General features: G+C 44.3%; 1 protein-coding gene across 1 annotated transcript in view; it reads right to left on the reverse strand.

Moving 5' to 3' along the window:
- Positions 1-23010, reverse strand: part of EXPH5 (exophilin 5) — a 56651-nt gene that overhangs the window by 13063 nt on the left and 20578 nt on the right. The window contains exons 2-3 of the mRNA XM_048492462.1: positions 20532-20689; positions 16174-16354 (exon numbers count right to left, since the gene is read on the reverse strand). Of these exons, the coding sequence (XP_048348419.1) occupies positions 16174-16354; positions 20532-20689 (339 nt within the window). The remainder of the gene's footprint in view (positions 1-16173; positions 16355-20531; positions 20690-23010) is intronic.

The raw sequence follows: 23010 nt of genomic DNA on the forward strand, positions 1-23010 counted from the left end.
GTTTATTGCTGCTAGTAGATTTATGGAGGTAGCAACTTTGGTATGCATGCGCTGAGAAATAGCAAGCTTGCTGCTGTGACTCTGAATTAGCAAGACTTGATAATTTGCTGTTAGTTTTGAAGGCATGTGCATTTTTTAATGTATATTTATTGTATTTTTTGGATTGGGAACCAAACAGGTTTTCTAGGATCTCTGCCAACCTTGATCCTGCGAAGTGACTATTGACAGCGAATGACTCAGATGAGACAGAGGTTAAAAGACCCCACGCCACAGAATCCTCACATGGAGAAAGCAGCCACTCCCATAAAAACACAGTTCTTTGCTGAAGAGGGGAGTTCATCTCCTGATGAAACAGGAACTTGGTTATCTGGAAAACCTGCCTATTATTATTATTATTATTATTATTATTATTATTATTATTATTATTATTAGTATTAGTATTAGTATTAGTATTAGTATTATTAACTGTGTGTTTTTCTTTATATGAGCTACATTTTTTTTCTATGACCTGCAAATGGTATTCATTCCTTCTTTAGGGGTATGTTATGTAACTTGATGTTCATGACATTTAGAATGTGCAGTCTCTTACTAGATTCAGTGTTATGGCATTAGTTTTACAAACTATAAGATTATTGATTATAAGACTTGATTATTTCTGTATTCTTCTTGCTTGAACCTATTCCAGTCTATTAAACAGTTTGTATTTTAGGAGGGGCCTGAGTATAGTGTTTTCTGGGTTTTTTTTGCATACTTTTCCCACTATGCTGTTTAGTGGACAACAAAGGAGAAGGAAAATATATGCATTCTTCTTTAAAAACTACAAATTAATTGAAACAGCATTTCCAACATTCCATCATACCCCAGCTTGACCAATAAACAAAGCTGAGGATACAGGTATGAAAATGAAGGGGTAGGGCTATACAGAGGAGAGCTGGCTTGATTTTTAATAGCCAGAGTTGCCAGGGCAGATAGATGTCCTTCCCACTATACAGATTTAGATATTCCCCTCTTTATTTTCCATTGTAAGTAGATGCTTGCTGTTCACAATATGGGGAAAAGCACTGTACAGTAGGGATACAGTGAGAGCAAAGCCTACCTACTACCCTTCACGCTAGATGGAAGTAGGGGTGGGTAGCGTGGTGGCCAAGTTTGTGGATGATACCAAATTATGTAGGGTGGTGAGAACCGCAAAGGATTGTGAATAGCTCCAAGCAGACCTTGATAAATTAGGTGAGTGGGCTAAGAAATGGCAAATGCAGTTCAATGTAGCAAAATGTAAAGTGATGCACAAAGGGGCGAAAAAATCCAAACTTCGCATACACACTACAGGGGTCAGTGCTATCAGTCACAGACCAGGAAAGGGATTTAGGCGTTTTAGTTGATAGTTCCGCGGGAATGTCAACTCAATGCATGGCAGCTATGAAAAAGGCAAACTCTATGCTGGGGATAATTAGGAAAGGAATTGATAATAAAACTGCAAAGATTGTCATGCCCTTATATAAAGCAGTGGTGCGATCGCACTTGGAGTACTGTGTTCAGTTCTGGTCACCACATCTCAAAAAGGATATCAAGGAGATAGAAAAAGCACAGAGAATGGCAGCGAGGATGACTGAGGGATTGGAGCACCTTCCTTATGAGGAGAGGCTGCAGCGTTTGGGACTCTTTAGTTTGGAGTGGAAACGTCTGAGGGGAGATATGATTGAAGTCTATAAAATTATGCATGAGGTAGAAAAAGTTGACAGAGAGACGTTTTTCTCTTTCTCACAATACTAGAACCAGGGGGCATCCATTGAAAATGCTGGGGGGGGGGGGGAGAATTAGGACTAATAAAAGGAAACACTTCTTCACGCAACGTGTGATTGATGTTTGGAATATGCTGCCACAGGAGATGGTGATGGCCACTAACCTGGATAGCTTTAAAAAGGGCTTGGGCAGATTTATGGAAGAGAAGTCGATCTATGGCTACCAATCTTGATCCTCCTTGATCTCAGATTGCAAATGCCTTAGCAGACCAGGTGCTCAGAAGCAGCAGCAGCAGCAGCAGGCCATTGCTTTCACAGTCTGCATGTGAGCTCCCAAAGGCACCTGGTGGCCACTGCGAGTAGTAGAGTGCTGGACTAGATGGACTCTGGTCTGATCCAGCAGGCTCTTTCTTATGCTCTTATGTTCTTATGGGCTGGGCATTACTAACAGACATAACACACAGTGTACACAATAAAGGCCAACAAGCTTTTTGGGGTATAAACTTTTGAGAATGAAAGCTTCCTTCATTAGAGATCCCTTCTTCAAAGAGCTTTCACTCTCAAAAGTTCATATATTGCTGGTTTCTAAGGTGTTACTAGACTCCAATCTAGCTGTTTGACTGCAGACCAAAGACAGCTACCCACTGAAAATACTGTGTGCTGAACATACTTCACATTCTCAAGGGATCCTTGTGTTGTACAAGTCTTTCACACACACACCCCATCATAATTACAGGCCTTTTTCTAGTAGTAGCAATAATTAAAGGTATTAATTCACCATCAATGTATTTAGAAATAAATCACACTCTGAATGTTCCAACTGGAAATACAAGGCAGGAAGAAATATGGCATGAACTGTGATTAACCATTGCCTCGACTGTGAAAAGCTTACACAAATTTTATTTGGGGCATATTCACAACTCCCAACAAAATTCCAATGTATCAAGAAAAACAAAAATATCATTTAAAAAAGAGACTGAATCACATGCTTTGCGGTGGCAGAGGTCAGTGTGTTTTGAACAGGTAAAACCTAGCAGGGCAGTCTTAACAGCATTGATGACCTATATCTTGCCATCCCAGTAAGCACAGTTTGAAACCTTTCTTCAATGTAAGTGGCTGATCCATTATAGGACCAGCTGCTATCTGGTGGAAGGCTCCTAAAGCTGGGGAAACATTCACCAGCCAAAAGTAAAATCATACTCAACAGCTTTCTAAAGGAACAGAACTGGTGTGAATAACTGAGTAAGCAGTGTGTAAGGGATGCAGATAACTACTCTAAAGAAACATTCATGTGAAAATATGAATCTAGGTTCAAGAGCCATCTTAATGAATGGGCACGCTGGGCAAAGCAGTGCACTGGGGCCGCAATTTACACAACCGCTCATGGGAATAAAAGTGTAAATGGTCGATAAAATCAAACATGTATTATTTGGTACTTCCCACAAAATCAGTGTTTAAACATTAAAAGCATGCTATACAGCAAAGATGAATCAACACAATCATTTGAACTCGGGGCGTAGTGAGGGGGAACTTCACTACGCCCCTGCCACGGCCCACCATGCCTACAGACCAGCACGCGCCTGTGGCAAGACGCCCCACCACGCCCTCTGGCAGCTATGCATCTGTTTGAACTTTTATAACGTGAGTTTTGAAAAACACAAAAATTTCAACATATAAATGATAATCAGTTGGTAAACCATACAGACAAATATGGCACAGTATGAAATGTCCACTTGTTATCATAAAAATCAATATTAATACTGTTCACTATCTTTAGTTAAAAACATGCCAACTATGCATTTTCTAATTATTTATAGTTTAATTCAGTAGAAGAAGAAGAAGAAGAAGAAGAAGAAGAAGAGTTTGGATTTATATCCCCCCTTTCTCTCCTGCAGGAGACTCAAAGGGGCTGACAATCTCCTTGCCCTTCCCCCCTCACAACAAAAACCCTGTGAGGTAGGTGGGGTTGAGAGAGCTCCGAGAAGCTGTGACTAGCCCAAGGTCACCCAGCTGGCGTGTGTGAGAGTGTACAGGCTAATCTGAATTCCCCAGATAAGCCTCCACAGCTCAGGCAGTAGAGCGGGGAATCAAACCCGGTTCCTCCAGATTAGATACACGAGCTCTTAACCTCCTACACCACTATTTACTGACAGCAAGTCACAACACACATAGATTAGCATGGAGCCCCTGTTTCTTTGAAGTAGATTTCTGCATCTCCTATTGAGTACGATTTTACTTTAGGCTGGTGAATGTTTTCCCAGAGCCTTGCACCAGATAGCGGCCGGTCCTACAGTAGATCAGCCACTTAAACTGAAGAAAGGCTTCAAAGTCTGCTTAGTGGGATGGCAAGATATAGATAATTACTTTTTAAAAATATTGAACAATAAATATGAATTTGAACAAGATCTTAGAAAATCAACATAAACTGTGAAAGAAAACTAGCATTATTAATCACCAGTGTTGTTAGTTTTTTTTTTAATTCAAAGTTCTTAACTGTTTGTGATGAGGTAAATGTTTTCCACTGAAACATGATACCTCAAAGCTTCTCTGGATCAGTTTTCCTTTGTAAAACGCTTGACAACATTTGTTACCCTGATATATTATATCAGATGGAGTAAAAAAAACACCCAATGGCAAAATGAATAGGTTTCTGGGGTAGTTTTATGTACCCTAGGTGCCTCTTTGTTTACAGACTGAAAACTGTAAAGAGCTGAGTGGCTGAAATTTGGAGACATTATTTACTGATGATCGTATGACAATGTTCTAAAATGCCAAAATTACAGAATCATTTCTATATTCATTCTGTCAAAAAACTACAACTCGGGTGGAATTTCCCATGAATTCTTATACCTTTTTCAACATAAAGATAACAGCAGATTTGTGAATTCATCCGCCATTTCCTGGACCATTTTTGTTCTAGAATTCTCCGTTTGGGTTCTGGTGCCTACTTAGTTTTGTGCCCAAAGCACTGGGACCCAAACAGAACATTCTAGAACAAAGAGGTTCCAGCAAATGGCAGATGAATTCTCAAATCTCCTATCATCTTTATGTTGAAAAAGGTATGACAAACTTCATCGGTGTTTTAATTCACTTTCAGCAAGATGCACCATTAAAATAATAATAATGATTAAACTTTGGTATCTGCAACCCTCTTCAACTTTTTCCTTTAGTTCTTTGGATGTTCTGTAAATTGAATACTGCACTCTGAAAATTAACAGAATCATAGATGCAGCTACTGCTACTGATCTTGACACTAGCCAAGCATTCACAGCCCACCCCTTTGCCCCCAACAAGTAAACATTTTCTGTTATTCGTAGGGTAGCCACCTCTGGGTGGAGAGATTCCTAGAGATCTGATGGCAGAGCCCAGGAAGGAGAAGCATTGTAGAAATAAGGAACCTCAGTGGAGTATAATGCATTAAAAGAGTTTGAAGAAGAGTTTGGATTTATATCCCCCCTTTCTCTCCTGCAGGAAACTCAAAGGGGCTTACAATCTCCTTGCCCTTCCCCCCTCACAACAAACACCCTGTGAGGTAGGTGGGGCTGAGAGAGCTCCGAGAAGCTGTGACTAGCCCAAGGTCACTCAGCTGGTGTGTGTGGGAGTGCACAGGCTAATCTGAATTCCCCAGATAAGCCTCCACAGCTCAGGCGGCAGAGCTGGGAATCAAACCCGGTTCCTCCAGATTAGATACACGGGCTCTTAACCTCCTACGCCACTGCTGCTCCGCCACATTAGCTTCTATTCTCCAGAGCAGCCATTTTTTCCCAGGTGAAGTGATCTCGGTAGTCCAGGGATTTCCATGCCCTGCTTGGAGGTTGGCAAACCTATCACACTCTGGTCTAAAATGTGCTACTCTGACAAGAAGGAAAAAGTCACCCTCCAAAACATCTCATGCTGCTGAACGCTTGATAAGCTGTTAATAATGCAGGAATGTTAACAAGAAGGGCAAGTATCCAACCACTTAATCGAGGGAAAAAATGGAAGCGCTTCCCTTGCCCAAGAAGACTTTTTCTAGCTTTTCTGTTGGAGGAACTTTCCTCAACCTTTCGCAGTTATGCCCCATTATAAAATAAAGTTTTGATCCACCTTGATAACTGCGTACAGAACAGCATATTTGTTTAGCTGTAGGCTGCCTCACTACCCCATAGCTCTTCTTGGAGGCTATTCGAAATCATTATTCAGGGTGATTAATCTTAAAGCAGATTTAAATGTATTCATTTAATCAGGCTCCATTAAAGGTGCCTCCAGATGGCTGACAGCATCACTGTAATTGATCCACCAATGTCTCATCTGAAGCAGCCATCCTGTCTGAAGCTCAATGGGATTCTGATGAGCAAATGAAACTCTGCGCAAAGAGGAGACGCAAGCGTCCACCTCTGGAGGCACCTCCATATGTGGGCAAAGCTCACGTATGATTGATTTGTTTGTGCAGTAAGCGCCCTGGGTCGGGAAAACGCGGTTTGCCCTGACGCAGCGAACACAATGTGTACGTAGAATAGGCTGACCAGCCGTCCCGCTTTTAGGACCGTCCCGCACTGCTTAAACAATTTGTCCGAAATCCTCGCGGGTTCTACAAATTGTCCGGTTACACCGGAGGCTGCTGCACTGCCTTCTGGGAAACAAGGCAGTCGCGGCGGCCTCCCTCTTTTCCGACCGGCTTGAAGGCGCGTAACGGCTTCTGGGGCTTGCCGTTTGCCGCTCTGTCACAGGGCGGCAAACGGCAACCCCCAGAAGCCCGCGCGCAGCCGCTTCCCCGTCCCGGATCACAAAGGTGACCATCTGGTCACCTTAACGTAGAACGTAGTCATTGCCACGTGCAGAAAAGCTGGATGTGCGGGTGGCCATTTAGCATATCCATGCCACATATAACACCATGAACTATCATATCAACTTCACTGCATAACAAGGGCTGTCCTCAAATGCTGCGCTGTTAGAGCAGCTAACAGGCCCAGTGAAAAACATCCCGTCCCTTTAACAGAGGCTCCACGTGTGGAAATGGGAACTGCGACTTTTCATGACATGGGACGTAAACAACGTCACCCCGTAAACATGTTCCCACTAAGCCTCTACTAAAGGGGCAGAGTGTTTTATTTCAGGCCTGCTGGCAACCCCACCTAATGGGTATAAAACATTCTCTTCTCAAAACTTCGTTGATCAGGACATCGCTGAAAAGGCTCAGCGTCTCACATTCATCACAATATGTCACTATATTGACCTAACTAGCTTGTTCATTAATGGATCAGTCAGTAAGATAAGATAAAACTGCAGAAGGCCTATTTGACACAGGCCTTTTCATTCACACTCCACCAGCTATGTATGGTGAGTCACCACCAGGGACCCAATAAATCACTGGGTTTTCTTGCCTGAGCGGGCTATAACAGATCCACTAGGTAGGTCACAGTGGGAAGAGGGAAGCTTCCTGAATGAGCACAACACAAAACAATCCATAAAAACAGGCAGGAGCCAACTCATACATAAGTTCAGCTCATTTGACCTTTTTGATTCAACATGCGCGGTGGCGAGCCCTGACCACCAGAAAGAGATGCGGGGACATGGTGGGTGGTGGTGGAAGCTATCGACAACACTATGCCTCTCTGGAAATCACCAGAAACTCTGTGCTAAAACCATGTAGTTTTTGGCAAGTTCTAGAGAGGAATGGAGGACTGCCATCGTTTTTGGATTGCCCCCAGAAATGACATCACACCATTGGGCCGATGGCTACCATCCCCATGTTCTCCCCCCAACGGCCCACCCCCTAATATCCTGGCAAGTTTAAAAGACCTAGAGAAGGAAAAGAAGAACATTCTTTATTAAGAATGCTAGCTCAGTAGTGCTTCTTCATAGAAATTGGTTCCTAAAATACTGTTTTATGCTCTACAATTTTATCTGTTCATTTTAATGATTTTAGGTTTTTATGATTTTGCACTTGTTTTATGTTGAGTCACCTTGAAGAGATCGCTGAAGAGGCAGCACACACATGTTCTAAAATATTAAAATTATTGTAAAACTCACCAATCAGAGATGGATGAGATTTACTCTGTAACAACTGGTGAAATGTTTCACTTATTCACAAAATTCATAACCTGTTTTTCTACCCAATCAGAGCCACCATGTGTTCTGCATTTTGCAAAATACCGTGTGTCATTTAAAGGTTTGCTCAATAGTTATAGTTTTCCCTCACTAGGGGTCATCCGCAGGTGGCTGGCCAACTTTTGAACTGGTCGCTCACCCTTGAATTTACAGATTTTACAGCAGTCAAGCCTGGATAGAATTTAAGAATTGAGTGATTGTGTCTTGGTCATTCCTCTCCAGGAAAGAGTGCAGATGGATAGCTGATCAGAGCTAGTTAAACCCACTTAAAGGTTACCATAACATCAGCCCGGTAGCCTTAATTATTATGAGAAACAGCAGTGAAATCACAAATGCAAGCAATTTAGGGGGCATCCATGGGATATCCTCAATTTGCAAAAGTGGCAACAGAAATTCAAGACACGCAGCTTCTCTCTAGTAGTGAAAACTTTGCCTACTAAATTGCTAAAACATCATGTAGCTGGCACAGGAGCCCAGGCACAAAATCAGCTGGCAACCTTTTTTAGAATGTAATTACACAGCAAATGAAAGTATAAACTATGTGTTAAGTATAGGCTGTAATTGAATCCTTGCCAGGGGTAGCCCAAGCCCGGCTAACTTAGCTAAAGAAACACAAGGGATCCTAAATGAGATTTATCCTAAATGAGATTAGATCAATTTAAATGCAACGACTACCAATTCAACTGGGTTGGGAATCAATCTGAGGAAATAATATTATTTCTTGGCATGTATTTATCTTAAATGTTGCTTTAGATTGGAGTTTGTGTTCTATTTAGGGGCCAGGGGTGATCCTTATCTCTCCGTCTAAGAGCTTTGATTTCACAGTTTCCCCCCTGAGGAACCACCTGACATTTACATGAATTGCAACAGACAACTTCTGGCATCAGTCCTTCTTTTTGGAAATCCTTGGTTGGGGTTTTCCTGCCAAGGTACCGATGCACATAAATCATCTACCCAAACTGATGTCACTGCTACGATTTTTTAAATGCATGTAAGGAACATATGTTGTCTGGCAGGGTTCCTTTAAGATCTTTCACAACAGGAGGAAAACAAATAAGCCCAGGGTTTTCCCAACAGAGTTCAGATCAGTGAGGAAAGAGTCACCCGCATAGTTTCCACCTGCCAGAGAAACAGAGAGAAACATAACCTGCCAAAGCACTCTGGAGCAAAAAGTAGACGTTCCTCTTTAAAGGTACGGATAGAATGATTATTCCAGCCTAATAAAGCAAAATGAAAACTGTTGCTGAAGGCAAATGTGGCAGAAAAGGTAAGCTGTAGTTCTACATAAACGGGAGAGGAAAAGACGACTTATCTCTCAGAAGAACCCCCACAAACGAGACTCTATTCAGTTGTCAGTGCTCCCATCCAAAGACCCCCACGCCCAAGTTTACAGGAATGCTGCTTACCCCAGAGTCACTCGAGTAGTTTTGCCTGCCACTACGAGAGGTTGCTCTCCTTTCGATTTATTGTCCTCAGCCTTGGAGCTAGATTCACCTCGCCGACATTCATTTTACAACATTCTCCGCCCCTTCCCTGAACTTTGGTCCTCTGGACCGACTTGTGTATTCAAACCAGCTCTCTTTATTGTGTTTCAGCAGCAAGTATAAACTGGCTGGCTGGCATGCTTTGGGTGTGCGCAGAGGAGACGCCCCTCCCAAAATGTTTTGTCACTTATTTGTAATGCACTTGCAGGCACGGAAGAAGGAGTTGAAAGGAAGAAGGACTTTTTTTTACTTTTTGCTGTGGCTTGACAAATCAGAGCAGGATCTTTCTCCTACAGTGCGACCTCTGCTAGGAAATACCATATTTAATCCCGGCAGGAGATTAAATTGTGTAGGAGATTAGGTTGTGTGTATATGTGTGTATATGTGCACACACACACACCTTTTCATGCCTGTGACTGACATAATGTCAAGAGGTAAAACTTTCCTTATTGCAGCCTCTGCTGTCATGTCCCCGTGCCCAGAAAGGATGCACCTGTTAACTTTCTGCCTATCAAACAGCAGTTAAAAGCACAGGAGCCCTGCCAAAACACACATTTGGTAACCCTCGTTTGACGTGGCCAGCCTTTAACTGGCTCAGAGTCACGGGCCCTTTTATTGACTGGAATTTATTCATGGGTATATACCAGTGGTGGCGAACCTTTGGCACTCCAGATGTTATGGACTACAATTCCCATCAGCCCCTGCCAGCATGGCAATTGGCCATGGGACTGATGGGAATTGTAGTCCATAACATCTGGAGTGCCAAAGGTTCGCCACCACTGGTATATAATCTCAAATGTCCTTGAACCACCTAAATATGACATTCTTGTGAATAAAATTGGAGTCCAGTGCCACCTTTAAGACCAACAAAGTTTTATCCTTGTTATAAGCTTTTGTGAGCATGCATGCTTCTTCAGATACACTGAAAACTTATACCAAGAATAAAACTTTGTTGGTATTAAAGGGGCCACTGGACTAAAAAAAAAAAAAATTCTGCTTCTTCGGTCCACCATCCCTTGTGAATCTATTCTCATGAATAGTTCTGTTAACATTTCAAAGCATTTCAGCAATGCACTCCCCACGGACTAGATGTGAAATGTGGCCAAAAGGAACAGATCTGGCAATTCTGCAGGCTTTGAATGGAAAACTTGTTTTCTGTACTTAGAGCAAGAATGTTCTCATGGGTAGTGAAGGTATTTGCCTCTCCCTCTGTGTGCGTGGGGGGGGGGGGGTATGTACAGGGAACCTGCATCTCAAGTAGTTCTGCAGAAGGGGAATTTCTCAGCTGGGGAAGCTTTCTTCAGTCCTGCTGCAGAGATCAGGAGAACCTGCCAATATTCTCTCCTCTACACAACTATTTCAAAGAAACACAGAAACCATTTGTACTTGGCTTCCCTCCTTCCTGGAGAACAACTGCTGCTCTCCTGGGTGTCAAATCACAGAACCTGGAAAACAGGAACTCCCAGAGTTATTAGGGCAGTTGCATTTACTTCCATCTAGCCTGTTCCGAGAGGCAGATCAGCCAGTCCAGGAAGCCAAGTGACTTGTAGACTCCAGTATGGTACGGTCACCCCTGCTGAATGATCTAGTGCTCCCACTTCCTTAGGCAGAGCCAACTGTAAGGGGTAGGCTTGGAGCTATTCTTCAGACATCTGGAGCACTCTTGGTATATCTTGCTTACTCCCAGTTAAACTGGTTCGGTTGACACTCTAGGCCAGAAGTAGGGAACCTGAGGCTCGAGAGCCGCATGCGGCTCTTCTGCCCTTGCACTGTGGCTCCACGAGCCGAGCCGCCGGCCCCATCCTTGCCCGCCCTGCAGGCAGCAGGACGGGCGCACCAACTGCCCACGGCCGGCTGGGCTGCGCCACGGGCTTCCCCTCTCGCCCGCCCCGTTGGAGCGGGGCGGGCGCTTTCCCGGGGGCCGGCAAGGCCGAGCCGCCGGCTTCATCCTTGCCCGCCCTGCAGGCAGCAGGGCAGGCACATCCATGCGCTTCTCAGAATGAGCGGAGTAAAAGGTAAACCCCAATATATATAGTGTTATCTTTATTTTAAATGTCAAAAATTATTTGCGGCTCCAAGTGTTTTCTTTTCCCGTGGAAAACGGGTCCAAATGGCTCTTTGAGTGTTAAAGGTTCCCTACCCCTGCTCTAGGCCTTGCAAACACTAAACTGGTACAACGCTTGCCAGAATACAGAAATCAACCCAACAGATGGACCAGCTGAAATAAAAGCGCAACATGTGCAGAGGAATCACAGAGAATATTGTTCCTCTGCTTGCTCTTGAAGCTAGTTACTGTGAGTGATGTCCCAGACACCTAAACCTTCCTGGGACGCACAAAAGACCTTCTTTTGAACAAGATAATGCACTGAGTTCAACTGTTCTCTCAAGCTAACTCTGTAAATCATCAAACCATCCAAGTTACTATAGGCCAGAAAAAGAATATAGAAGTAAGCAAAGCATACCATGAGGCTGCCCGGAGGTAAATGTTCAACAGATACATCCTGTCCCAGGAAGATGAAACACCCTCCCTGTTAATCTCATGCAGTTGTCATACAACTCAAGTAACCACAGCCTACCTCCAAACAACTTGCAAAGGCTAGGGGGTATGGCTTTCAGGTTGGGGCAGAAAACAATACACAGTGTGTGTATCTGTATATATTTTAACCCACTTCCAATTTTTCTTTCCAGATTTTGGGACTCCTCAGTCCTGAAATTTCCATTCGTTACTTTCTAGTAGTAATCTTTTAGTCAGTTGCAAATGCTTTCTGAAGCCCTCCTCCGATCATCACCCACTTCTTTCCAAATGAAGGCAAGATTCAAGTCCAGTAGAACCTTAAAGACGGACAATATCTTCAAGATTAGCTCCCTTCATCAGATATCTAGCTTCATTGAAAGCTTCTTCCCTGGAAACCGTATTGGTCTGTAGGGTGCCACTGGACTCGAATCATGTTCTCTTATTGCAGACCAATGTGGCTACTGAAACTGGGTTCAGAATGTAATCTTTCAAACCACTGATGAACCTTTCCCTGTTTCAGAGGCAGAAAATAACTTTGCAAGTGGCAATTGCTCTTGCCCCCAGTTATGCTAATGTTCTTTCCCTCTGAAATCCATTCAATCTATCAGCCTTTTGAAATTAAAACTCTGTTCACCCATGAGTAAATGTTTAACTTAATTACTGTGAAATCCAGGCAGGCTCTCTAGCTGCTTTCTACTTTAGGGCATCAACAGGGATTACAGCTACTTTGTCTAGCTGGTAGCTGAGTGAATGGTTACTGAATGCAGGGTTTGTACATTTCACGCCATGTAATCACAACATATTGAAAGCCACACGGAGGTAAACTTTAACCTGAGAATTATGGTCAGAAGATTCCTTCCTAGTGATTATCTCTGATGTCTCTAAAATAACAAACTGGGACCTGCAATCAAATACTAGGTGGTTGTTTAAAATATCTGGCCGCCTTCCTATGCTGGACTTGCCCACCTCTTCGGAGATGCGGTGTGCTAGGTTTTGAACCAACTCCTGTAGCCGTCCCTTTAAGGGCAGCAATTTGCAGGTGAACGTGCCCATAAAAAGCTTCTTCACCTACTGATTTCTCCAGAGTGGTAGAAAGTGCTATCAAGTAGTGTGGAGCCCCCAGGGCAACAGCCATTCAGAGGTGGTTTGCCATTGCCTGCATCTGCATACTGACCCTGTAGTTCTTTGGTCATCTTCATCCAAGTACTAACACAGCCTAACCTGCTTAGGGTCTGAGACTGGGCTAGTCTTTAAACTTTTCTTAAAGGCACAGAGTAGAGCCAAGCTGAGCATTTCCTGGCTATTCAGCAATCATATTACCCTCATAGGGAGGGGGAAACACTCCACGGTCAGAAGAAGAAGCACTCTGTACATGGTCTTTTTTCACTTGGGCTAAGTTCTGGCGTTGAAAACAGATCCTGGGTTTTGGGACAAACCACACCAAAAACACCCATTAAAATTCTCCGAATAGAATTCCAAAATTGTAAGAGGCCCTTTAAAAGCAGTCACAGGAGGGACTCGTTAGGATTGGAGCCATAGTGTCCCAGATTTCTTTAAAATTTATTTTTTTAGTTTTAAAGACCCCACAAGATACCTGTCACTGCCAACACTCACACCCATTCTCGGTTTTTCTCGGCGCTACTGTGGAGCGTTCTTGACCAGGGGATGGTGCCTGTCTCTTTAAAAGCTCCCAGAGGAAGATGGTGCACACACCCCACTTCTGCTATTCCAGCAATTCATTACCCATCTTCTCTCCCCCCTCCCCTGCAGAGAAAAACAAAGGGTGTACATTGCTGTGGCAAAATGGGACACTAAGGTTGTTAACCAGTCAGAGGAAAAAACAGTTCTTGTACTTTTTATCTGCAAGTGACGCTTTTTAAACGTTATCACTAGTTAAGGGCCTCAAGCTGCTGTTAAAGGCATAGATCCAGGAGCCAGCTGAAAAGCTAGTAACGCTAAGTAGCTGAGGAGACTAGAGAAGGAGGCAGATTGTTACCAAAATAAGAGTAAGGGAGGTGTTAATTCTCTCTTCCCGACTCTTTGATGCAGGGGTGTCCAACTCTGGGGCCCCAGATGTTCATGGACTACGGTTCCCTGCCAGCATGGCCAATTGGGAATCATAGTCCATGAATGTCTGGGGCTCCAGAGTTGGACACCCCTGCTTTAATGGGACAGCCACCATTTTCCAGCTTCCTATCACCTGTTTGTGGCTTTGCATAAAAGACACTGCTGATATAACCATCTTCTTGCATGGAAAACAATTCCATTTGCAGATTGTGATGTCACCCGTAGAATTCATCTGGTTAGGGTTCCTGCAGGGAGGGAAGGTGGCCTGGTACAGCCAGATCCTGTCACATCTTGGAAACTAAGCAGGGTCAGTACTTGGAAGCTAGACCACCATGGAACACTCCACAGAGGAAGGCAGACCACCTCTGCATCTCACTTGCCTATAAAGCCCCTTGCTGGGGTCAAAGTAAGTTAACTGCAACTTGATGGCCCTTTAAGTTTAGACACACGGAGGGTTTTTGCAAGACTTCTGTCCTACCTAATGAGCAGCAAAATCAGCAGGAGAAAGTTTCTCCAGGTATGCAGATTCATTGATAGTTAACACTTTGCCAGCTGAATTTCTTCATCTGCTTGCAGCACAGCTTTTAAAAGCATAGCAGTTTATTGGGGGGGGGGGGACTGATAGATGTGCACACCTGGTTTCACTTGCCTACACAACTGAATCTGGTGTCACTTCCTTCCTCAACATCTTCCCTCTGGTAGTTGGGAAAGAATTTGTCACACTCCCGTCTTCATGTAAAATAGACTCCAACTGCCTTTTAAGGAAGGGGAGGAGTTTGCAAGGAGGTGGCATAAACAGAGCATTTAGAAAATCAATTCAGAGATTGCCCTGTTTGTTTATACTTCACACAGGGCTTTGCATGTCTCTGCAGGGAGCCATTGCATCAGGCCCGAAGAAGGTGAGAGGCAAACTAACCCAGCCCATTCTGCCCCAGGGGAAAACCCACGGGCTCCAGCATAACGACTCAAAGCTCCTTGACAGGTGGAGAAAGGACAGATTCAGATACAGAAATGCAAGATCTGGTGACGCAAGGCAAAGGCGCCGTGAAAAACAAACAAAAAAGCGCCAAACAAGCCACACGAGTATCGAGTCTTTGCTTGTCCCCAGAGCAATGATCAGCAGCTATCCAGCGCATGTGCAGAGTTCTACCCGTGAAAAAACTCCTGGCTCTTGTACAAGAAAGGGAATGCTCAGCACATCCTGTGGGGAATTTCTGCATGAGCATGGAACCATGTCGCCAATGGAACATGGAACCCATGAAAATAAGGCTCTGAGTCACACAAATGCTGTATGAATTTATTACAACCTGTAACAGCAACAGCCAAGGCTAATCGACCTCACACTTCCTGACATGAGCAAGCCACAAGAGCGATGGTTGCATGGTTTTGTATTCAGTCCACAAGATCCCCCTGACAGCCACTTTTAACTCTAAATAATAGCCATGCCAAAGGTATCTCCACAGTTCACAATAAATCTATGTGCATATTTGTGCCTCTTCCACTGGAATAAGTCCACTGAGCAATAAACGCCACACATTCTACACGCACCCAGAAGCTTCATCCGGTAGCTGCTGCTGGGCAGGAGTCTTTTGCATGTTCCCAGGCATGCAAATTCCCTCCAAAGGTTATGTAGACAGTGCAGTTAACGTGCAGTAAAAACAATTCCTACATGCATGCGATTCCATTAGCAGAAATCCGCCAGGCAAACAGAGCAGTGAAAGATGATACTAAATAATCTGGCATCAGGGTTTGCCAGTGTTTTTTTAAAAGTAAATTTACAGCCACCAAGGTAGGGGAGGGTTTATTAATCTTGCAGAGGAAAACAAGAGGGGAAAAATTCAGGGACTGTTCCAGTGGTGGGATCCAAAAATGTTAATAACAGGTTCCGATGGTGGTGGGATTCAAACAGTGGCGCCGCCGCACACACGCACCTCCAGTCCCTATTGGGCAGGGAGGTTGCTTTAGTAACCCCTTCTCCGCACTCAGAAAAAATTAGTAACCACTTCTAGAGAAGTGGTGAGAACTGGTTGGATCCCACCTCTAGACTGTTCTCACTGCTCTTGGGGCTAGTAACAGTGCCGAGGTGTGTGTCAGCTTTGGTAGGTTAAACAGTGCTCTCCCCTCCCCAGGTGGCCTTGATCCAATCTGGATTTCATGTGGATGAAATCAACTTTTTAAAAAAAGCGCTGGAACGAACCTGTCCTGGATCTTCAGGACAGCTTGAAAGAGAGGCCAGAGCAACTGCATGGAGAAAGACAGGATGTTTCTAGCTCACCGTGGAGGGTGATGGTGTTGCCGAGGCGGAGATGGCAGAGGCTTCAATGGCTGCCTTTTGGGTTTCCTGAAGGAGGAGAACAGAGAAACAAAAGGTGTCCGCAGCCCTCCCAAGATGGAAGGCGATCCGTGTTTCTGGGCTTGGGGGGTTTGAGAGGCAGAGGGCTTCACAGTTGTAGAATCTGGAAAGAAAAAAAGGAAGAGGATGAAAGACTCGGCAGTTCCTCTGAAATGTAAACACCTCTAATACAAATGCTTCTGCAGAGATAGCACAGTTCGGATCAGGCTCCGTGTCTTCCAAAGAGTACATGGATCTGTGGCAACAAAAGGTTTCTGTTTAATTCAGGGACTGAGTATGGTGAATTTGAACCTAGCAGACAGCTGGTGTGCAAAACCCAGGTCTCCTTTCTCCTGATGTAGGGGAAGGTCAAAGGACTGCATCCAGGTCTCCTTTCTTCTGATCCATCAAAATACCAGACGACGGCTAGCTCTTTAGTTTGCTGAGAAAAAATAGCCAGACAGTTGTCCAGCAAAACCACAGGTAGTCAAAAGAAAGCTAAGCAGAGTTCCAGTGGCTCAGTCACTGTTCCAAAGAACACGCTTGGCTGGAATCCACCAGCAATGACACAAAAAAGGACATTCTTCTTGTCCAGGCAATCAAAATATTGATGCCAGTTGTCACTGTCTTCACACTGCCTGCTGAGGCTGTCCAGCTTGCCTTGTTCATGAGTTGTTATATCAACCCAATTTTCCGCTGCGATGCACATAAATCTCCTCTGACCCCAACGGTTTCTCTGGTCAAATCAGTGGAGGGAAATAATTCTCATCTGCATTTGGTTCACTAGGATGAATGGTGACTCTCATAAAATATCTCAGCAGTGATGTGCGCACATTGGAGTACATATTAAACCTCGCCTTGGGGAAATATATCTCTTTTTTATAATCACAAGGACCAGAACTTTTCTTTTCTTTTGCTAAAGAGGCTGCTGCAATTTCAGAATTCAGTGAAGGGTGCCAGATTTTGCAGTAAATGAACAGGAAAAGGCTAACTAGCCCAATCTGAAAGATGATAGCTAAAGTTTTTCATAATCTCTAGGTCTGTGTGGAGACACTGGGGCCCAGGGAGGAAAGAGCCAGCCTGCAGGGAGGCCGGGGGGGGGGGGGGGCAGCCCCGGTGACTTCTAAAAGTAAGTGGAGGGTGCTGGGGGGGTGGGGGCGCCCGGAGTAAATGTTGCCCCAGGTGCCATCCCCCACCATTACGCCTCTGCACTGGGCCCTAATCCTGCTAAAACTGGACATGAACAAGATCCACAAAAGGCAATGCAACTTAAGTCTGTCATAACTAATTTGTTCCAATTAATTCAATCATAATTATCTTTACTAGAATCAAGATGATCGTTTGCAGTTTAGTTTTTTCCACCCAGGGATAACCAGGGTGGAGTCTGAATCCATTCAATCCACTGGGAATTTGTCACAGGCTTCAACTGCTTGCAGTTACATGGTGACGAACCGCCAACCATGTCTATGGAATGCGGAAATCATAATGTCTAATAAATGAACTGGACACAAAAACAACAAAGCCAGGCCACCCACAGACAAGGCAGAGAGACTCATCACTCAGGTGACTCCTAGCCAACGCAAAAAAAATATATGACTCTGAAAACTAACCAAAATAAAATGTCCCTGGCTCCTCCAGCCCTGGTCCTGATGCAGACTGAGCATGCTTCAAAAGGCATGGACTGTTGAAAGCAGTTGAGCATCAAAGGAAATAAACACCAGAGGGAGAGGGTGAAATTGCCCTGACGAGCCTCCCCGAGACATTAAAAAACAAAACACTGATATCCTGCTTTTCTTCCTAAAGTTACACTTACTGAATTGCTGAAGGCCGGATTGGAGGGAGATGCTTCAAAAATTCCCCATCCAGTCCCTCGTAGGCACCTCACATGCAGGGGCATGTCCCCGGGGTGCACACCATTTGGTCACATGGCAAGGGGTACTGAGTGCCGGCCGGGTTCTTGTGCCCACCTCTCCTGCGGCGTGGCGCCCCAGCTGGCTCCTGGCAGCTCCCTCCATGCCGGGGTGCTGCCCGCCGGCCGAGCCATGTGCCACGGTGGCAGGCCGGCTCCTACCCTCCCCAGGGAGGCTGGGGAGGGCAGGAGCTGGACTGCTGCCGTGGTGCCCACCTAAGCCGCCCACCTGAGCTGCCCGCCACCGAGCCCTGGCCTCCCTGCTGGCTGTTGTAAGTGGGGCGTGGGGGGGGGTGCGGGAAGCCAGGAGGGGGGGCACGGGAAGGGGGGCCATGCCCTGGGCACCCTTTTTGCCTGGTATGCCTCTGCTCACATGGGTGCACTAGGTTAGCAAGTTAAGAAGATGATGAAAGCAACAGAACCTTCAGACAAACTCCTCCTGTATCTGTATCAGAGTCAAGCAGGGCAGCAGATGGGCTCCAACTTCCTGTCCTGATGGCATCATCACTTGTACACTTTCTGAGCCCATCTAATCTGCTAAGGTTCCACTCATCCATTTCATTTATCTAAATTGAGTTCTTGTCCTCTGGCAAGCGGGTTGAGAAGCACACCGCTTTGTAATCTGCAATCTGATTAATGTGAAGCATGTCGGAGTCTCTCATCTCCCCGAGAAAGACTAAGGAACTTGCATATGATACGTCAATCATTACATTACAGTTTTCCTTGAGACGTATTTCCCCCCCTACTACGGAACTCCGAAGTATAAAGCTAACGCTGCAGTAATTTCATCAGATCACTGTAGAAATTCAATTAGTGTCTGCAACAGGTCTAATTTCAAGGCAAAAACCAGAGCTCCGTTGGATGTAGCGAAACTGTTTTTAAAAGTGCTTCTATTTTCAGGGACATCAATTTCACCTAAGAAACTCAGCGCCTCTGGGCAGACGTAGAAGTTACTTGAAATCCCATGATCCTTTTTCCAGGTTTTTGTTCTTTTGATGGACCGCAGGTACCAGAACAGATTTTAACTGAGATAGAAATGGAGGGGTTTGATTCTTTCCCCTCATTCCACTAAAAGTCTACCCCTCCAACTGACAACTGGTAAAAGCTTACAAATAACACTCAAAAATTTTCTGTGGTAAAAATAAAATCAGCATGCAGCAGGCCATTTTTGATAGGAAAAAAGGGCCAAAGGGAAATTATAAATACCCCTTTGAACATTCATACAATTTTTTTAAAAATGAGGAAAATGGATGTGTAGCTCCCCCCCTTTCTTTCTTTTAATGCGGGGGAAAAGGAAGCAAATAGTTCCGCATGCTTCTGTAGTGCTCAGGAACTACTTATAATGGCAACTGTGAAAAGCTACACTGCATCCCCCTGGCCCTGCTCTCTGCTCTGGATGCCTGTAAAGGAGAGGCCATGGGTAACCACTAATGACTAATCAATGGTAATGCCCTATACTCCCCCTTGAGGGTTGCATCTACATTACTGGTTATGTTTATGCGTGCCTGGGGTTTCCATTAAAAAAATACCAGTTTTAAGTAAAAGCACAAGAAGAAAATCCATCAGTAACTATGGCTCCTTCCGCACACGCAAAATAATGTGTTTTCAAACCACTTTCACAACTGTTTGCAAGTGGATTTTGCTATTCTGCACAGCTTCAAAGAGCACTGAAAGCAGTTTGAAAGTACATTATTCTGCATGTGCGGAATGAGCCTATGTTAACAGCCTTAACTGGCCGCAGAACAAGACCCAAGAGGTCTTCATGCACAAAACCACCCCACCCAACATCTAGACCCCTCCGTCCTCTGCTCAGTCAGTCTAGTCAGTGAGCAAGCTGAGGAAAGCTTTCTAACTTCAGAGTTAGATCTGGTCAATTCAGCCTACATGGCTCACATTTTGTGCCCTATGTAGGACTTTTTTTTAAAAGATCACAAACTAAAACACAATAAAAATGGAAGTGTGAAGTGGGGGGGCGGGCGGGGGGGAGGAACAAATGGTTCTGAAGATACAATAGCAAACCTTGCACAATCTTGGCTGCAGAGGGTTTTTTTTTTTTTTTTTTGCACTTGCCAGAATTTACAATCTTCACAGGACCACATTTAGCGTGCAGACCCTAAGACATCGCTTCTGGTGTACATTACAGCCAGAACAGCTCTCTTTTCACAGACTTATTAATAAGGGGATCTGTCATTTTTAGTTCCATTTAATAGTCTTAATCTATCCTGTGGATTTTTTAAATATCAGGTCCTTGAAGGGTTTTTTTTAAACGTGGTTTTAATGTTGATCATTATTATGGGTTTTGTTCTTACAATTGTTGTTTTGGTCTCTTTTTTACTTTGTGAGATGCCAGCCTCAAGCATATAACTTTTCTAAATAAATAATGGTGAATTACCAGTTTTCATGGCCTTTCTCAGCCTGTGCGCTAGCGGTTGTTTAATCATTCTGCTGATGTCCGTTTCACTCTGAAATTTTCTCTTTTGTATTTCTTCAAACCACTCTCCAGTCACTCCCAGAAGTCCTGTTGAATCTTCTCTTTTCTTGTGAAGTTTGCTGAAAGAAACAAACACAGTGTTTCAAAATGAGGTTTTTTCCTTTCAAAAAATATGTTCATTAGCATTCCTAAAACAATTTAATCAGTCCAAACAAGTATGATAAAAAAAAATCAATGCTATTTTGTTGCAGAAATCATAGCTGATTAATCATATGAGCTGCAGTCAATCTATCGATTATATCTGCATACATTTCCATATGACAAAAACAGCATTACAAGACGAAGTCTATTCTTATTGCTTGAGATTTGCTGAGGGAAATCTAGGACGATGCTTGTCAGCTGCATTACTTAAAGTAATAATTACAAATAAGTAAAACAATTAATTCAATAATGAAAAATCAAATCAATAATTTAATTAAAATATAATATTTGGATCTAGCCAGCTTGGATTTAGCCAGCGTTTTTTTTTACTCATAGTCAATTCTCTTCCTTATTATAGCCATGCTGTTTTCCATGGCTTTTGTCGGTAGAGGTCATATAATCCCAACATAATTTTGGTAGTCAAAGAGGGCTCCTTCCCACCCTTTATAGAGTTAGATAGTTGGTAAATATTACTTATAGTGTGTAAAAATTTCTTTAAATCAGTCAAACATCTCAGCACAAGTATTCATATCAATGTGGCGAGCACTTTTAGAAAGGGATTAGCAACTAGAATACCCAGGGGCAAATCTGCCCCTCTGAAAACTCTGGATTGGCCCTCCGGTGGCCATCTGGCAGTGGTAGCATTGACAGTGGGGCTTGCTGGTGGTCTGCCTTGAAAGGGCTTGCTTGTTAATAGGTGGGGTCCTGGTCCAATATTCCTCATGGGAATGCAAAAGGTATCACCACCATTGGTGTGACTTAGGGGCTTTCCCCACTGACAGAGTTGAACTGGTTTCTACCTAGGTTCGCCTCAGTGAATCCCCACTGCCATTGCTCAACATTGTTTTGTCTCAGTCCCCCCCCCCCCTCAGAACTGCGACATCCTTGTCGCAGTTATGAACTACACTTTTCTGCTGGAACAAGGTCGATACCGCTTCGAAGTGGGGAAGCATCGAAACGACACCTCATCCGTTCAACCAATCACAAGACGCTTTTGTGGCATGCGCAGAACGGGAGAGTCGCGGCGGGCAGAAAGCGCACGTAACTGTAAACTGTAAAAACTGTTAAAAAAAAGAACGCTCCTGTTTCCCTCCGTAACACAAGCTCCAATCATGAACGAGGAGCGAAACAGGCACCAAGATGATCCCGCCCACTTAGCACAGTTCCAGGGGGCCAACTCAGTTGCTGTGGGGACAGGCTTGAATCGCCCTCCACTGAAGGGAACCGAGTCCACCTTAGCTCCCCCTTCTGTAGTGGGGAAAGCCCCTAAGGCGGATTCCACATGGGCCAAAAACGTGGTGTGAAAATGGTGTAAAATGCTTTTAAACGGTGTAAAAGGATTCACACCATTTTCACACTGCTGTTTTTGGCCCATGCAGAATTGGCCTAAATGTCCTAATTCTCTAGGGATGTCCCTTTCCAGATGGATCCTCCCCCAGAATTACAGCTCATCTCCAGCCTAGAGGTCAGTTCCTCTGGAGAAAATGGATGCTTTGATGGGTGGACTCAGTGCCTTTGGACCTCACTGAGGTCTCTTTCCTCTCCAGGCTCCAAATCTCCTGGAGTTTCACGACCCAGATCTGGCAATTCTACCTCCTTTAAGCTGCTGCATTCAGTTTAGACAGTCCTCTGCAAATTCGATGAAGTAGTATCACTAATTAGACTTCCTTGCCAGCAGGTGGTGCAGTCTGCCTCCCAAGTGAAGAAAAGAAGCAGATAGCACTGCTCCTTGAAAAGACATCAAGAGGCACCTGGCTGCCTTCCCTACGTCCTGATCAACATATGGGTAAATGCCACCAGGTTTCTGCACATGTCAGGCTGGTATGTGTGTGATTCTTGCAATGCCTCATGGATGGCAAACGTATTCAGACCGAGCACTTTTTGGGCTGAATAAAGATAAGTTTTTCCTTGCTCTCAAATTTTAAAAAAATCAAAACTCTATAGGTTGAACTTAAGATGATGGAGCCACAGCTGATTTCAAAGTGTTCTGAATTTGTACCTCAATGGGGTTGAGGTACAATTAAAAAGCAGTAGATGGGAGGAGGCTGCTGCACCCTTCCCCAACCTGGTGCTTTTCATCCCTCTACTCTCAGCTGTTGTATGCCTACTTCTAAATAAACCCCTGTTTATGCCTACTTCTGTGTCTGAAACTCCACTGAGGAGATGCATAAGGGAAAAAAACTACAAGTAGAGAAGGACTCAGGAGATCCTCCTACCTGCCATTTATCAGCATGCAATT

This window comes from Sphaerodactylus townsendi, linkage group LG04, assembly GCF_021028975.2.
Source record: "Sphaerodactylus townsendi isolate TG3544 linkage group LG04, MPM_Stown_v2.3, whole genome shotgun sequence".
NCBI classification, from domain to species: domain Eukaryota; kingdom Metazoa; phylum Chordata; class Lepidosauria; order Squamata; family Sphaerodactylidae; genus Sphaerodactylus; species Sphaerodactylus townsendi.